The 18,647-nt window shown below is 45.7% G+C and overlaps 1 protein-coding gene across 1 annotated transcript; it reads right to left on the bottom strand.

Moving 5' to 3' along the window:
* Nucleotides 1-1,577: 1,577 nt before the first annotated feature.
* Nucleotides 1,578-18,538, bottom strand: LOC118231630 (calcium-binding protein 2-like). The gene is made up of 7 exons (XM_035425651.1): nt 18,374-18,538; nt 17,115-17,357; nt 5,834-5,864; nt 3,820-3,954; nt 2,946-3,055; nt 2,568-2,715; nt 1,578-1,957 (listed from the first exon to the last, which is right to left on the bottom strand). The coding sequence occupies exons 1-7, from the start codon at nt 18,458-18,460 to the stop codon at nt 1,932-1,934; spliced, it is 780 nt and encodes a 259-aa protein (XP_035281542.1). The 5' UTR covers nt 18,461-18,538; the 3' UTR covers nt 1,578-1,931.
* Between the last annotated feature and the right edge of the window lie 109 nt (nt 18,539-18,647).

Below are 18,647 nucleotides of genomic sequence, written 5' to 3'. Positions count from 1 at the left end.
TCTTATAAATGTTATGTGTTTGAATCGTATGTGTCTTCACTTGTGAATGTGATGATGTGTATGTTGTGAAAGTTGTAAAATTGTGTTCTTTAAGATTATTTTCTATGTGTGCTTAAGAGGGCACTGCTGGAGTGCCAGAGTAAATGTATGTATGTCCTGAAATATATCAAAATATTTAATGTAGTTATTTGTATATAACAAAAAAAACCGCCAGTATAATATAGTATAATCTAACCAAAATACCGCCACTATAATCTAACCAAAATACCGCCAGTATAATCTAACCAAAATACCACCGGGGTTCAAAAGTTCTGAACATAATGCCTAGTTCCAGCTGAAGTCCAGCAGATTTGCCCTTCTTAATCATGACAAACAACCAAACAATTTGAAATTGATACTTTTAATTAATTTAATTCAGTTTTATTTGTTGAAAAGTTAGGATCATCACATTAATGAACATCACAATAAGCAATCTTTAGGATTTGTTTTAGAAAATGATTGTATTTACAACATTAGACTTGATAAACACACCAGTGATGCAACTGATTGTCAAAAAGAAATTAACATTTCCCAAATTGCCCTGTGAAACTTTTTTAATTTAAATAAATTTTGTGGGGATGGGTCACATTCAAATAATTATGATTTTATTTACTAGACAGAAACACAAACATTTGGGTATCAGATTTCTGTGCTGTCAACTTATTTGATTTACTCCTCACAACAATAAAGGTGAAAAGTTATTGGCTTAGATATACTTTTCCTGTCAGTCTAACTGTGGTGAACTCTGAACAGAATATAGCCCTTTTCTTACCTGAGTTTAGTCAAGAGTGTCCATGGTGACATACTACAGCACACTCTCGTGCCTGACCTCAACTGACGTGAATAATTTCCACTGTCCTGGCTGTGACTCTGTGACTCTACTGTGACTCACACATGGAGACAATTGTGGATTTGATATAAACGTTTTACAAAAAAAGATTACAGTACTGTAAACTTTGCCATTACCCAAATAATGTCTTTACCATAGTGCAAAAAGAAGAGGAGTTAATTCAATGAACGGAGTACAAGCACAGTTGCATAGTCTGCATATATGAACTTGCAAATATATAACTGTTTTGAATGTTAGCCTGAGAGATTTAATTTGTTGCATTAGCTTATGACACAGGTTTAACTGCTGTGGACCACAGGAAGACTGGCCAAATCCGAGCTGGTCCACAGTAACTGAAAATACTGGACAAATAAGTCAAGAAATTATCACCATGGCAATATGATAAAAAGATATATTTTGCTGACATTTGACAACATTTTATGCAAATGCTTGCTTTACTTTTAAGGTTATAAACGTTCTTGATGACTTTTCACAGTTTATATCAACAACCTTTGGCCAATCAGCCTTTTCAGTCATATATTCAGTCAGTCAGTAATGTATTTCTTCCTTGTTTTATTTTCATGTATTCTGTATAAAGTGTTCCCTGCCCAGAAACCACGGATGAAAATTAGTCATGGAGGTAACTCTGGTGCATCAGTTGTGACGGGCAACAGTCCCTGTTAAATAAAACAATACAGTAAAGCAAGTAAACGTTTTTAAAATGCAGATTTATTCTGCGGTTCATTATTGCTTATGCCAGTTAGCATATATGTGTTAGCATTAAAGTGCTGCTTGTTCTTTTTCACGCCATCATCAGGACCTTTATCCTAAGTTAAAGCCAAAGTTTTTAGTTGCAGGACAGGTATCGCAGTCCACTACCCATAATGTCCTAACTGAACAAATAATAGAGTTATCTTATTGTAAAGATTTATGTTGGTTTTCCACATGGACAATTTAATGAAGGATGACCAAAAAAGTAAAAAAAAAAAAAAGAATCTATATTGTATACACAAAAGAAAAGGTTGACAGTTCCCTCCTTCCCCTTTTCTGGACTTAGCTGGTGTCAACGGGACATCATACGGACGAACTCTGTGGAGTGAGAGACAGAGAGAGTCAGTCAGGGGGTCAGAAAGAATCAGAGATGGAGATGGAGGACTACTCAAAATCGAGAGAATAAAATGCGGATGAAAATAGTTTTATAGAAAACAATGAAAAAATCAGTTCTTGGGAAATTCATGGAACTTCATGGCAAGTTAAAAACGCTCAAGAAGACCTTGCAAGTTGAGAAAACAGCGGTAAGAGGTCGGATAAAATAGTGGATTAATTGCACAGATAATGTTCAATGAATCTAACTATGCTAAACCTCTCCTGCTCTCTCCCATGCTCACATCCTCTCTCTCTCTCCCTCTCTCCCTCCCTCTTTCTCCCCCTCCTCACCTCTCTCCCTCTCTCCGTCTCCCTCTCCCCCCTCCCCCCCTCTCTCTCTCCCTCCCCCTCTCTCTCCCTCTCTCCCCCTCCCTCTCCCTCTCTCCCCCTCTCTTTCTCTCCCTCCCCCTCTCTCCCTTTCTCCCCCTCCCTCCCCCTCTCTCCCCCTCTCTTTCTCTCCCTCCCCCTCTCTCCCCCTCTTTCTCTCTCCCTCCCCCTCTCTCTCTCTCTCTCTCTCCCTCCCCCTCTCTCTCCCTCTCTCCCCCTCTCTCACCCTCGAAGTCCACCAGTCCGTCTCCATTCAGGTCCACGTCTCTGAGGATCTCATCGATCTCTCGGGGGTTCAGCTGCTCCCCCATCAGCTTCTTCATGGCCTCCCTCAGCTCTGATAGGCTGATCTGCCCATCGCCGTTAGAGTCAAACTGAGGGGTGGGAGGGGGGAGAGAGAGAGGGGAGAATTTTGAGGAAAAGACAACCCTGCTCAGCATTTAAAATAAATATACAAAACAGACCTCACTGCAACCTGCATAACACTTAAAATTAATTTACAAAGTGGGTCTCTCTGACATACTATTTCATATTTACATACTTTCATATCAAACAGACATTCCTGAAAATATGGCAACAAAAGATATGAATGTATTAAACTTGCCTCCCTGAAGGCATCCCTTAGCTCCTTCACTCCAATCATGTCTGCAGTCTCTGCCAGCATCTTGGGTCCCATTAGCCCAACAAAGTCCTCAAAATCTATCTTTCCGCCACCTGCAGGATGGGAGTACTAATTACGATCGGTGAATCTCCGGCTGCGGCCAGGGGGGCGTCCCATTTTGTGAAGTATTTGGACGCACCCCAGGGTGCAATCAACATTCGTCCTTCAGGAAACGTAAGTGTTACAGTTTTACTAAATAAAACCCTCAGATTTAGTGATCACTGAGCTAGCCAAACTGTGCTAAAATATTCTTGGTTTACTTGTTAGTCACAGTTAGGACTCCCCGCCAACATCTCACAGCGTTACACTGGTGTGCTAAAAATATTAGTAGTAAAAACAATATATTTGATCCAGACAACTTAATATATCCTGAATAGCATGTATAATAAATGTGGTCTAAAATGGATTTTGTCGTTTTTGCAGTACAGCTAATTTGAGTGACATTCTGTCCCAGTTGTTGTAGTGATTTGTGGTCAGAAGCACTGTGCTGTCTATACAGTGCTATGCAGTGGTATATTCTGTGTTTGTGCTGTGGTGTGCAGTGGTATATGCTGTGTTTGTGCTGTGGTATATGCAGTGTTTGTGCAGTGGTATATTCTGTGTTTGTGAAGTGGTATATGCTGTGTTTGTGCAGTGGTATATGCTGTGTTTGTGCAGTGGTATATGCTGTGTTTGTGCAGTGGTATATGCTGTGTTTGTGCAGTGGTATATTCTGTGTTTGTGCAGTTGTATATGCTGTGTTTGTGCTGTGGTATATGCTGTGTTTGTGCAGTGGTGTGCTGTGGTATATGCAGTGTTTGTGATGTGGTATACTCACCAATCTGCTGGCTCAGCTCGATCAGCTCCATCTCTGTGGGCATGTAGCCCATGGTCCTCATGCACTCCCCCAGGTCCCTACAGCTGATGTAGCCATCCTTATCCTTATCAAACTCCACAAAGGCTTCGTTCAGCTCTGCACAACACACACACGCACACACACGCACACACATGCGCACATGCACACATGCACGCACACACGCACCCGCACACACAAATATTTTTAAAAACATTTTTTCTCATTTATTTTTGCATCATGCCCAGGGTAGAGTATCATACCCAGAGTAGAGTATCATGCCCAGGGTAGAGTATCATGCCCAGGGTAGAGTATCATACCCAGGGTAGAGTATCATACCCAGGGTAGAGTATCATGCCCAGAGTAGAGTATCATACCCAGAGTAGAGTATCATACCCAGAGTAGAGTATCATGCCCAGGGTAGAGTATCATACCCAGGGTAGAGTATCATACCCAGGGTAGAGTATCATGCCCAGAGTAGAGTATCATACCCAGAGTAGAGTATCATACCCAGGGTAGAGTATCATGCCCAGAGTAGAGTATCATGCCCAGAGTAGAGTATCATACCCAGAGTAGAGTATCATACCCAGGGTAGAGTATCATACCCAGAGTAGAGTATCATGCCCAGGGTAGAGTATCATGCCCAGGGTAGAGTATCATACCCAGAGTGGAGTATCATACCCAGGGTAGAGTATCATAACCAGGGTAGAGTATCATACCCAGAGTAGAGTATCATACCCAGAGTAGAGTATCATACCCAGGGTAGAGTATCATGCCCAGGGTAGAGTATCATACCCAGGGTAGAGTATCATACCCAGGGTAGAGTATCATGCCCAGAGTAGAGTATCATACCCAGAGTAGAGTATCATACCCAGGGTAGAGTATCATGCCCAGAGTAGAGTATCATGCCCAGAGTAGAGTATCATGCCCAGAGTAGAGTATCATACCCAGAGTAGAGTATCATACCCAGGGTAGAGTATCATACCCAGAGTAGAGTATCATGCCCAGGGTAGAGTATCATACCCAGGGTAGAGTATCATACCCAGAGTGGAGTATCATACCCAGGGTAGAGTATCATAACCAGGGTAGAGTATCATACCCAGAGTAGAGTATCATACCCAGAGTAGAGTATCATACCCAGGGTAGAGTATCATGCCCAGGGTAGAGTATCATGCCCAGAGTAGAGTATCATACCCAGAGTAGAGTATCATGCCCAGGGTAGAGTATCATGCCCAGAGTAGAGTATCATACCCAGAGTAGAGTATCATACCCAGAGTAGAGTATCATGCCCAGGGTAGAGTATCATGCCCAGAGTAGAGTATCATACCCAGAGTAGAGTATCATGCCCAGAGTAGAGTATCATGCCCAGAGTAGAGTATCATACCCAGGGTAGAGTATCATGCCCAGGGTAGAGTATCATACCCAGGGTAGAGTATCATGCCCAGGGTAGAGTATCATGCCCAGGGTAGAGTATCATACCCAGAGTAGAGTATAATACCCAGAGTAGAGTATCATGCCCAGGGTAGAGTATCATACCCAGAGTAGAGTATCATGCCCAGAGTAGAGTATCATGCCCAGGGTAGAGTATCATACCCAGGGTAGAGTATCATACCCAGAGTAGAGTATCATACCCAGAGTAGAGTATCATGCCCAGGGTAGAGTATCATGCCCAGGGTAGAGTATCATGCCCAGGGTAGAGTATCATGCCCAGAGTAGAGTATCATACCCAGGGTAGAGTATCATACCCAGAGTGGAGTATCATACCCAGGGTAGAGTATCATGCCCAGGGTAGAGTATCATACCCAGAGTAGAGTATCATGCCCAGAGTAGAGTATCATGCCCAGAGTAGAGTATCATACCCTGAGTAGAGTATCATACCCAGGGTAGAGTATCATGCCCAGGGTACACCATGTGAAAGTGGCCGAGCGGATGGGGATGGGAAGAAGGGAAGAAAGGGTGTAAAGACGTGCACAGTGTGCATTAGAGACCCTGAGTGTACCTTCAATCTCCTCAGGGCGCAGCTCTCTGTCCTTCAGTGTGTGCAGAGGGACACGGAGAGACAGACTATGAGAAGCAGATAACACACTACGCTGCACACACTCACGCACAGTCACACACACTCACGCTCACACACTCACACACACACACACACACACACACACACACACACACACACGCTCTCACACACACAATTACACACTCACACACAGCCACATACACATACACTCACACGCTCACACACGCAGACACACATGCTCTCACACACTCACATGCACACACATAAATACACATAAATGTACCCAAACAGAACATTTTTGAGACATGGACACAAATAAAAACGAGAAATGTTTTTCTTTTCTTTTTTTTTTCTTTCTTTTTTTGTCTGTGTTCTAGAACTGCATTGCTTCCAGCAGTGATTGTTACATCAACTACAGAATGGTCAGTTAATAATATTCTATCAGTATTCATGATCTTACCCCTTAAATGTGTAATTATTGGCAAAGAACTCTTCTGTGTCTTTTTGCCCATAGTTATAGGGGGTATTTTTTTGAGGTCAATTTGAAAGCTACCCTAGGAATGGCATGGATCAGAAATCGACATAGTCCCCAGATTACTGGGTGGTAGTTGCCAGGCAACAGCTGAAGATAAGAAGATTTGGGAGGTTTAGTGTGAAAGACACACGGACACATGTCCATTGTTTGTTTGAAATTATAGTCCGCGCACATGCACGGAAGCTCATACGCATGCAAACGCTTACTCACAATCACACACAGACACACAAGCACACACACTCACGCAAACACACACACGCTCACACAAACACTTAGACATAGTCCAGGGAGTTTTCGTGTTTGAACCTCTTCACCAAACTCCAGCAGACGTCGATAAAGTATTGATCGTGAAGAACAGAAAATTCTGAATCCAAGCAGACATGGATAATCACTGCCAGAGAACTATATACTGTAAATAGTCCTATTCCCCCATTCTGTCCAGCCATCCCCTCCCTCAATGCAGAACCTGAGTAACTATGTCACTTAGGATAGGAATTTCATATCTCCATCGCCAACCGAATTCCAGGCTATGCCAATATGCACACACACACGCGCACATACACACACAGGCATGCACACGCATACACACTCACAAGCATATTCACACACATACATATGCATGCATGCTCACACACGTCAAAAATGGAACGCATGGAGAGCCACAGGCACAAAGATGCGTGACAGGAGCGGTTTTAGACCTGGGTTGGAGGGGGTGGGAGGAGATGACGGTGGAGAGGATTCTGGGATTAGAGAGCAGATGTGACCATTGCCCGTCTCTGTCCTCTGCTCTCTCTCTCGAACCCAAGCTGTTTCCTGCTGAGGCAGCAGACGGGCACGGAGCAGGTGACCCTTTTTACGCTGTCGTGACTTTACGCAGCACAAAGGACCAGCTCTCAGGCATCTGTCAGGTTTTATGAGAGAAATGGCAGGTGACTGCATAGGCGCGCAGGTGATGGCGTGACATGATCATGTGGTGTCATGATATTTTCATATGATGTCATGATATGTATAATGTATGTAGGGTATGTATGTAGTGCATAATGTATATAGTGTACTATATATTGTGCAGTGTATATAAGGTATTATGTATATAGTGCATGTAGTGTAGTGTATTATAGTGTATAACGCATATAAAGTAGTGTCTGTAGTGTCCTGTTGCATGATGTATAGTGTATGCAGTGTAGTGTATATAGTGTATACTGTGTGGTGTATTAGGGTGTAGTGTTATAGTGTATAATATATAATCTGTATAGTGTACTGTATTATAGTATATAATGTGTATAGTGTATAATGTATGTATAGGGTGTAGTGTATTATAGTGCATTATGTATATAGTGTGTAGTGTATGGTGTGTAGTGCGTATAGTGTGTAGTGTATTATAGTGTAGCATGTTGTGTAGTGTGTATAGTGTGTAGTGTATTATAGTGTGTCATGTTGTGTAGTGTATTATAGTGTATTATGTATATAGTGTGTAATGTATCGTGTTTAGTGTGTAGTGTATTATAGTGTATAATGAGTATAGTTTTTGTAGTGTAGTGTATTATAGTGTATAATGTATATACTGTGCAGTGTATTCTAGTGTATCGTGTTGTGTAGTGTATCATGGTGTGTAGTGCGTATAGTGTGTAGTGTATCATGTTGTGTAGTGTATTCTAGTGTATTGTGTTGTGTAGTGCGTGTAGTGTGTAGTGTATCATGTTGTGTAGTGTATTATAGTGTATCATGTTGTGTAGTGTATTGTAGTGTAGTGTATCATGTTGTGTAGTGCAGTGTAGTGTATCATGTTGTGTAGTATATTGTAGTGTATCGTGTGTAGTGTGTATAGTGTGCAGTGTATCGTGTTGTGTAGTGTATTGTAGTGTGTAGTGTGTATAGTATGTAGTGTATCATGTTGTGTAGTGTACGTACGAGCTGGGCCTGAGCGAAGCCCTGCCTGAGGAAGATGCAGGCCGGGCCCACGATGTGGTGCAGCACGGTGCAGTTCTGGACCAGTGTGCACAGCGGCTCGCTGAACTCCCTGTCACTCCCCGAATCATCCAGGGGCCCCTCCTCTTCGCTCAGGTCGGTGTCCCCCGGGGCCCTTCTGCCCCGGGACCCTCTCTTTACCACCGCAGTCAGGGGCGCTTCGCTCCCCTCCCGAACCACTCCCCCCTACGGGCACCGGCCCGGCGCAGGATGAGAGCGAAATCAATCAAACAGACCCCCCAATAATACAACACCATCTGATCCGCACTAGAGAGAGCAGTCATCTCTCTCCTATCTGAACCGCACTAGAGAGAGCAGTCATCTCTCTCCTATCTGTACCACACTAGAGAGAGCAGTCATCTCTCTCCTATCTGAACTACACTAGAGAGTGCAGTCATCTCTCTCCTATCTGAACCGCACTAGAGAGAGCAGTCATCTCTCTCCTATCTGAACCACACTAGAGAGAGCAGTCATCTCTCTCCTATCTGAACCACACTAGAGAGAGCAGTCATCTCTCTCCTATCTGAACTACACTAGAGAGAGCAGTCATCTCTCTCCTATCTGAACTACACTAGAGAGAGCAGTCATCTCTCTCCTATCTGAACTACACTAGAGAGAGCAGTCATCTCTCTCCTATCTGAACCACACTAGAGAGAGCAGTCATCTCTCTCCTATCTGAACTACACTAGAGAGAGCAGTCATCTCTCTCCTATCTGAACTACACTAGAGAGAGCAGTCATCTCTCTCCTATCTGAACTACACTAGAGAGAGCAGTCATCTCTCTCCTATCTGAACCACACTAGAGAGAGCAGTCATCTCTCTCCTATCTGAACCGCACTAGAGAGAGCAGTCATCTCTCTCCTAACTGAACTACACTAGAGAGAGCAGTCATCTCTCTCCTATCTGAACCGCACTAGAGAGAGCAGTCATCTCTCTCCTAACTGAACTACACTAGAGAGAGCAGTCATCTCTCTCCTATCTGAACTACACTAGAGAGAGCACTCATCTCTCTCCTATCTGAATCACAGAAAGGGGGGAGCCAGCATCCATTCACACATGCATACTCCATTGCGCTGGCAGATCTGTGCTCCAAAAGAAAAGGCTAAGCGCATTCATTTCCTGTTCAATTTCAGTATACCATCCTGTAAGCCAGGGATCTCAAACTCCTGGAGAACCACTGCGTCTGCCGGTTTTCAGTGTGTTCCTGCACTTTTGTGATTAATCTAAGTCATTGGTTGGCTGACGAGTCTATGTCTTGAATACAAATAGTCAAAAATATGAATTATTTCAAGTTCACATTATTTTTATGACTCATACAAATAATATAATATGTGCATATAGTGCATGTGTATGTGTATAAACACAAACACGCTGTTTGAAACGCACACCCAAAAGAAAAGGAGATTCTTACCTTTTTCATTTTGTTTCTCATGGACGGCTTTGTGCAATTTCCCATCCCTCCCCTCGGTCCCCTTGTATGGTCCCCCCTCTCTCTCCTTCTCTCTCTCTTCCTCTCTCTCCTTCACTCTCGCTTCCTCTCTCTCTTCCCCCCTGTCTTCTGTCTCTCTTCCTACCTCTCTCCCTCTCTCTCTCTTCCTCCCTTTCTCCCTCTCTCCCTCTTCCTCCCTCGCTCCCTCTCTCGCCCCCTGTCCTCTCTCCCTCCCTCACTCTCCTTCTGACTCTTAATCACCTGTATCAGGTAAAGGTAATTCAGTCAGAGTCCCTGCTCTGAAGCCTCCGTCAGTGCTAATGGTTGTCGGCGGCGACGATATTAATTACAGCGATATTAATGAGGCTAACGATGCTGAGTCTCTGATTGGACCACGCAGGACGTGAGAGAGACGGCCCGTCAGATTCCTACCGATGCCTCCAAAACCAGCCAGCCAATGGCACGCGGGCCACGGACCCCACAGACATCCTGTGAGCACCCTGCTACTATAATGGCCTCCGCAGCGGAGATCAGCCCGACTGCGCCCTCCTCCTCCTCCCAAACCGCCGCTCCCTCGCTCCGCAAGTCATCCCAGCCTTCTCCCTTTACCCCGTATCCCAGTCACTGTTTTAACCCTGCTTTAATCCCAACCCCTCCCCCCCTCCCTCTCTCTCTCTCTCTCCCTCCCCCTTCCCCTCTCTATCCCCTCTCTCTCTATTTCCCCTCTCTATCCCCTCTTTCTCTCCCTCTCTCTCTTTCTCCCTCTTCCCCTTTCTATCCCCTCTCTCTCTATTTCCCCTCCCTGTCCCCCCTTTCCCTATATGCATTCTCTCTCTCTTTTTTCCCCTCCCCCTCTCTTTTTGCTTGTTGCATTGGACTGCCACACTCACTCTGCTGACTGTAAATTTCTAGTTTCACTAATGATGTATGTGTATGTGAGCAAGAGCAAGAGAGAGAGAGAGAATTAGAAGCCTTTTTAATCCCTTGCATTTCAGATTAAAGGGTGAGAGGGAGGTAATGTATAGAGAGAGAAAGGGGAGGAATGGTGCCAGTGAGTGAGTGAGTGAGTCATTTAGTGAGTCAGTGAGTGATAAGATGACAGGGTTATAGCCTAGAAGGACAGAGTACAGTTGGTGTGCATTACATCTGCCTTTTACACCCAGTCCACCAATCACATCTGCCTTTTACACCCAATCCACCAATCACATCTGCCTTTTACACCCAGTCCACCAATCACATCTGACTTTTACACCCAGTCCACCAGTCACATCTCCCTTTTACACCCAATCCACCAATCACAATATCCCTTTATACATGCGAGACCATAGCTGTGCACCTTTATGCATGAGACAACATACCTGTCCTGATCTTTCATATGCACAGTAGTATTTCCTTCCCATGTTGAATTAGCACTCTTATTGATCCAGACCGATATCTGACAGCTAATCAGCAGTAATTACAGCAAGTGGGACCAAGAGGGAAACAGACTCTGGCTCACAGATAGACGCATAACTGACCCGCTGATATAAAGCTAGTGAAGTTACATATGCCAGCACACAGAATGATAATTAATTATACACACACACACACATAGAAACACAATAACTCTGAAACACACAGACTCTGCTAATGAAACTCAGAACGTGAACTTTGGAAAGGCGTTGAGCAGTAGTTGGACACAGGTTGTTTTTGCAGTTCTTATTTTAGGCAGCCGGTGAGAGCAGGCTTCTCACCCCTAAAACCAGATGGATCTGCTGCTGAGTTTCACAGCACACACAGGAAGGAGTCTGACTGTAATCACTGGAGTAATGCTCCTTAATCCTCCCAGATGCCCAAATGTCAGGGCTCTCTTTGGGACCAAAATCACTACACCCCCCCTCCCCCCCATTTTTGTGCTGAACTAGTCCAGCATTTCTTTCCTGATTAAAACACATTTATTCAACAGAATCAATAATTAGGGAACAATTATGAAAATAATACTTCAAATGGCTAAGGCTTCAAATGTACATGTATTTATAAAATTACAGTTGAGAAAGATTAATGAGGAGAGAAAGGGGGAGAGGGAGGGAGAGAGACACAGAGAGAGAGAGAGAGTGATAGAGAGAGGTGGGATTGCAAAATCAGTGCCTCATAAAATGAAATCCCTAACAAGCAGAGGATTATGACAGTGGTAGCTGAGGATTGTGAGGGTCCTGATAGTTTGATTTTACTGACGTGGGGGTGGGAGGGGGAGAGGGGTTGGGGGGGGAGGTGAGATTAAAGCTGGGCAGTGCAGGTGACTCAGATACAGGGGTAAAAGCCGAGTGCAGAGCTGGGGTGGGAGGGGGACAGGGGGTGGGGGGGGGGATGAGATTAAAGCTGGGCAGTGCAGGTGACTCAGATACAGGGGTAAAAGCAGAGTGCAGAGCTGGGGTGGGGGGGGGGTGAGATTAAAGCTGGGCAGTGCAGGTGACTCAGATACAGGGGTAAAAGCAGAGCGCAGAGCTGGGGTGGGGGGGGGTGAGATTAAAGCTGGGCAGTGCAGGTGACTCAGATACAGGGGTAAAAGCAGAGCGCAGAGCTGGGGTGGGGGTTTGGGACGCCAGCGGTTTAGGAGACCAGAGAAGAGGAGGGTGCAGCTGTGGTGATAATCGCTCCTGAAGTCATTACTGATGAAATTGCTTTGGCCAATCCAATCAGAGTCTGTCAGCACGCCCTGATTGGATTGGTTCTGGAGGCATTAGCAGGGATCTGAAATGGGATGCCTATCCCATGACCTCTCCCCCCCCAGCGGTCCATAATAATGCATGTGTACATTATAGATTATATAATATTGTATTTATACAGAGCTTTGACTGAGTTAAGACCACAGTTTGACCTGGGATATTTACTGACCACAGTTTATCCAAAAAACAGCCTCCTACAGTGCAGCTTCCCATACCTGTAGGCATATATGTATGTATGTATGTATGTATGTAGGCTGTTAGGTAGGTAGACTGTTAGGTAGGTATGTATGTATGTATCTAGGTATGTAGGCAGGTTAGGTAGGTATGTATGTATGTCGGTAGGTAGGTAGGTAGGTAGGTAGGCAGGCTGAGTATGTAGAGTATGTATGTATGTAGATAGGTAGGTAGGTAGGCTGTTAGGTAGGTATGTATGTATGTATGTATGTATGTAGGTAGGTAGGTAGGCACTTAGGTAGGTAGGTTGAGTATGTAGAGTATGCTGATCTGTTACTTTGCACAGTAACTGTTGAATAGCATGCAATGCTCTCACCAATGCACCAGAGGGCAGCAGATCACAGGTCACTAAAACTGAGGCACTAAAATTAAATGTGCAGTGACAACACATAACCACCAGATGGCGCCCGCACACAAGCAGACCTGTGTCGTCCGTTCTCGCTGAGGGGGTATGGTTGTCTCCGTGAGGGTTTACGCTTTCTTACACTGAATTTCTCATAAAGTCCGGGAGATTTTAATGGTTCTCAATCTTACCTGCAAATTATTCGAGATTCACGCAAGTGTGTTTTGCTGTGTCCTTAAAAAATCAAGGAAACATGGGTGGGTGATAATGTTTTGGACATATGCCTATTTTCAGCACAATATATTTCAGGCTAATATTCATAGCATTGGCAAAAACTCCTTAATCTTGTGTGCCTAGAGTTCACTGACAGAAACTGAAGTGGCATATCACCATACCCAAAAAAGCAAAGTACAGATGCAGGCCTAACTGCCTTTCCCGGAACGGACCTGTTACCCAAACAGAGCCACGCATCACCTGTCAACAGTGACCGAGTTCATTTCCGACATGATACGGGCGCGTCTTATCGTTTCACCGCCCGTTATCGAGTGTCCAGAGTCACAGTGTTGAGCTTCAGGCTATCCCTAACCCTAACCCTAACCCTAACCCTATCCGAACGCGCAGGGAGTAACACTACACCAGGCCCGCTCGGCGCCGCCGGCGAGGAGCGGCGCCTCCGGTCACTCTGGACGTGCGACGGAAACGTGACACGGAGCCAGCGAGCCGAGGGCGCTCAGCGGCGGGGGCGCGCGCTCGCTGAGTACTGATTAGCGATCGGTCCGCGGGTTTTTAATCCTGTTTCTTCCTTCCATGGCCGTCCTGTGTCGTGTTCAATTATTCACAGGAATTCATGGGCAGTGTTGCGCCGGGTAGAAATATTTGGGGGGGGAGGAGGGGGGGGTGGATTGCATCTGCCACAACTGGTTGGCCTTGCTCTCCCGATCTTATCTGAACTATGGTTCTTACCATGAATATTTCAGCAGACCTGCATTATGCAAAGGGACGGTAAGAGGATCTACGGTGTTCACCGATTTTAACCACACGCTGCTTTAACGACAGCCACCTCGCCCTCAGCACCCAGCTTCACGAGCTCGCCGCCCGCCCGCCCGCCCGCCCGCCCGCCCGCCCACCCGCTCGCCCGCCTGCCCGCTCGCCCGCCCGCCCGCTCGCCCGCCCGCCCGCCCGCCCGCCTGCCCCCCCGCCCGCCCGCCTGCCCGCCTGCCCACCCGCCCGCCCACCCGCTCGCCCGCCCGCCCGCCTGCCCGCCTGCCTGCCCGCCCGCCCGCCCGCCTGTCACAACGTCAGCACGTCCTGCTGGCGTCCTGTAGCCCGGCAGACCCACAGACCCAGCAAACGCGTGTCTGTCCTGCAGCAGTAACCACACCTAAAAACAGCTTACTTCAGCCGCAGTATCCAATAAGGGAAACCAGTTATTTTGTGCTATTTCCACGAGAATAATACTCTGGTGCTGCCATTTGTGCTTGTGTGTGTGTGTGTGCATGCCTGTGTGTGCGTGCGTTCATGCGTGTGTGTGTGTGTGTGTGTTTGTGGGTGCGCATGTACTGATGATGTTTTATGTCACTATAAATCATCAACAATACATACTTGAAGAATGTTTTAAAACATTTTTAAAAGGTATTGTATTTAGTTTTAAGTATTTAAAAGCCTCAAATACAGCACAACCACAACAACAACAACAACAACTGTGACCCAGAGTGTTTCTGCACCGAATTCAGCTAAAAACAGTGAACTCACAATCAGAGCTGATGAAACACGTGCACGCCTGGTCCCTTCTGTCCTAATATTGCAGCTTGTTCCTCCCCCTAGTTTGGCTTGGCATAAGCTAGGTCAGAATAATGTTCACTGCGTGATCTGAACTGTGTTCTTGGCTATAAATAGCTGTACAAAATGAGTATCATACCTTATCGAACCTGTGTTTTGTAGTTGTTCCAATGACCATGAGATGCATTTTTGGTTTTGTTTAGTGAATCCAAAATGAGTCCAAACCAGATGCTTCACTGCAGCCATGACCTGGCAGGTTTAAATTTTCAATGCACCTTCAGGAGTATCGTTTCATTATAAAATTAACAGCCGTATTTTATTTTCCAGAAACAGTACACCATTTCCTGTGCAATTACTACAGTGTATGTTTCATAATATGTGTGTCATATATATGATCTACAAGTTGTGCTTTTTTTTTTTTTACACAGTATAGTGTTGTAGATCTGTTAGAGTAGATTTCAACAAAGTTGCCTGGAAAATGCCCTTTCCTGTCTTATCCATTGAATTGACCTCCTCATTAATATTCACACTGAAGCAATGAATATTGGCATAATTCATCTCATTGGCTACTCATATGTTCTATTCATATCTATTCATATCTATTCATGGCTGTAGTTATCACACTGACTATCTGATCCACCTTTTTGGATATTCATTTTGTGGTGTGATCACATTGGCTATCTTGTCTCCTTCGTGAATATTCATGACATATAACTATGGCATTGGATACCTAGTCCCACTCATAAATATTCATCACATGGGCTTCTGATCATTTGATATTACCAAGATGTCAGCATGTTAATGTGATCTCATTCATGTTGGGTGGTTGGAGATAAGGATCCTGTGTTTGGATACTAGACTTACATACTTGTTCTGCCAGGAAACTCTAGTTGCAGCCATCCAATCAGTCGACCCCAGCAACTGCATACTCACGCGTTTGAATAATCAACCAATCGCATGCACACATTACTTTCCTTTTAACTGTACACAGGTACACATCACCAATGGAGAGTCTTTTTAAAACCAACGCTCAGTGCTGCTGCTTGCCTTCGCTGTTTTGCATGCTTCACTGTTGCTGCTCAGAATTGTTCTCACCCTCCATCACCCAGGGGTACTGGGGGGGTTCTGGTATTCCTCTAGTTTAGTAGGGGAGATGTATAGTGCTCCCTGTTAGACAGGGTAGTGCACTCTGGTGCATGCACTGTAGTACCTGAAGCAGATCTATATTCAGTGTCAAACCACAAAATGTATTTACACAATCATATAAATATTTAATCTGAATTCATGAGTTGTCCTGACTTAAATTGTCTAATTTCTTAATTGTGTCTCTGTCTCCTTGTTTCTCTGCCCACACAGACAGGTACACACACTTTCTCACTCACACTTCACACCCATTCACATGTACCCTGTTCAGACTTGCATTAAAATGTATATAGTCATACATTATTTAGTTTAATATAATACTTAAGCTTATATTGCTTTTGAGAAGCTCGGAAGATGGCTTCCTGAGGGAATCATGTAGAATTTAATTCTTAATGGAGCAAATTAATATAAAGCAGAATCATAATTGATTCCCTTCTGCATTGGAGTACATGATAATCACAGCACAAATTACTTCATAATGTAACTAATTACAGCACCAATGACATGAGAGTACAGCTAACTGCAGCACCAATGACCAGATCATCATTGTACCAATGATTAATTGATTGGTGAAATTTTTTTTAAACGACAGACAGAGCTGGCAGCTGAATCAGCCAATCACACGTTGGTTCTCGTTTTCTCCTTTAATTCATCCATTCGTTCCTCATTATGAAACTCTTCCAATCTGTGCCCCACCACGTTCCTGCTTTGAGATGCAGGAGGTGATTTTAATTGATCCCATGCTGGGTTAAATGTTTTCCCCTGGTTTTTACCTCCTCTGAAAAATGGCCACTAAGAGAGAGTCTTAGTGGCCATTTGACTATGTGTGACTATGATTGTAAACGGCCCCATAGAAATGAAAAGGATCCTTGTAATGGCTGATTGATTTATGGAGTTAATGTCTGATTGACAGAATTATTGATTGATCGATTGACCAGGTGGCAGCTCACTCCACCCTTTACCTGACCAAAGACTCTGCCCTGTACCTGACCAAAGACTCCGCCCCTTACCTGCCCAAAGACTCCGCCCCGTACCTGACCAAAGACTCCGCCCCTTACCTGCCCAAAGACTCCGCCCCATACCTGACCAAAGACTCCGCCCCATACCTGACCAAAGACTCCGCCCCTCACCTGCCCAAAGACTGAGTCGACGATGGGTAGCAGGTCGGTCCTCTCCTTCTCCTGCTTCCTCTGCTCCTCATCCTCATCCTCCTCTTCCTCCTGCCCGCTCTCTTTCTCCAGGATGGAGGCGGCGCTGGGGGCCCGGCCCCTGTGGGGGGGCTTACCCTGCCCCCCACCCCCCTCCAGAGCCCCGCCCGTCTCACTGCTTCTCCTCTTCTGCTTCTCCACCTTCTTCTTAATGGCGGCCTGTACCTGAGGGATGGGGGGAGGGAGGGAGGGAGAGGGAGAGAGAGAGAGAGAGAGAGAGGGAGTGAGAGAGAGAAGTAGGGAGAGGGGGAGAGAGGGAGGAAGAGAGGGAGGGAAATAAACAGGGAGAGGGAGGGAGCGATGGAGAGAGGGATGGGAAAAAAGAGATGGAATGAGAGGGAGAGAGAGCGAGGGAGGGAGAGAGAGGGTATCAGGGAGAAAGAGAGGGAGGGAGGAGTGTCTGAGTGTGTCTGAATGCATTTCAGTGTGTCTGAGCATTTCTGAGTGCGTTTGAGTATGCCTGATTGTGTCTGTGTGCGTTTGAGTGTGCCTGATCGTGTCTGAGTGCGTTTGAGTGTGCCTGATCGTGTCTGAGTGCGTTTGAGTGTGCCTGATCGTGTCTGAGTGCGTTTGAGTGTGCCTGATCGTGTCTGAGTGCGTTTGAGTGTGCCTGATCGTGTCTGAGTGCGTTTGAGTGTGCCTGATCGTGTCTGAGTGCGTTTGAGTGTGCCTGATCGTGTCTGAGTGCGTTTGAGTATGCCTGATCGTGTCTGTGTGCGTTTGAGTGTGCCTGATTGTGTCTGTGTGCGTTTGAGTGTGCCTGATTGTGTCTGAGTGCGTTTGAGTATGCCTGATTGTGTCTGTGTGCGTTTGAGTGTGCCTGATTGTGTCTGTGTGCGTTTGAGTGTGCCTGGGTGTTTTTGCATATGTCTAAAGGGCTGACAGACCCGATTCAGACTCACAGACTTTTACTAAAGACTGAACTAAATCAACTGTGCCTCAGGTGCTTAAACATCTACTGTAAGTTTTGCACATACACACACACACACACACACACATGTACGTACTCAGGCAAATGCTCACACACATGCACGCACATGTACACGCACACAAGCACACATGCACATGCACACACACACGCACACACACACACACACACACACGCATACACACACACACTTTCACACACACACGCACACACACACACTTTCACACACACACACACACGCTGTGGTCTTTACCTGCTTGGCGGTCTTCTCCGGCTGGTGGTTCATCCCTGATGCGCTGCCACCTGGACCGGCAGATCCCTCACGAATGAGCATAAACATCGCTGCTGCTACACTCTCTCCCTCTCTCTCCGTCTCTCTCTCCCTCTCTCTCCGTCTCTCTCCCTCTCTCTCTCCGTCTCTCTCTCTCTCTCCCTCTCTCTCCGTCTCTCTCTCTCTCCCTCTTTCTCCGTCTCTCTCTCTCTCCCTCTCTCTCTGACTCACCCAGTCAGGGGCGTGAGGTATAGTG

Source organism: Anguilla anguilla, chromosome 7 (genome assembly GCF_013347855.1).
Source record: "Anguilla anguilla isolate fAngAng1 chromosome 7, fAngAng1.pri, whole genome shotgun sequence".
In the NCBI taxonomy this organism is placed as follows: domain Eukaryota; kingdom Metazoa; phylum Chordata; class Actinopteri; order Anguilliformes; family Anguillidae; genus Anguilla; species Anguilla anguilla.
Note: the sequence above shows the minus strand (reverse complement) of the source record. Positions and strands in the feature narration are given on the sequence as shown.

Bases quoted from the DNA above. Each gene is read 5' to 3' on its own strand.
- LOC118231630 (XM_035425651.1), bottom strand. From the start codon at position 18,460: ATGTTTATGCTCATTCGTGAGGGATCTGCCGGTCCAGGTGGCAGCGCA. The intron at 3,056-3,819 runs GTGAGTATACCA...CCCATCCTGCAG, and splicing joins CGAGCTGAGCCAGCAGATTG to GTGGCGGAAAGATAGATTTT. The intron at 1,958-2,567 runs GTGAGAGAGGGG...CTCACTCCACAG, and splicing joins CGGACTGGTGGACTTCGAGG to AGTTCGTCCGTATGATGTCC.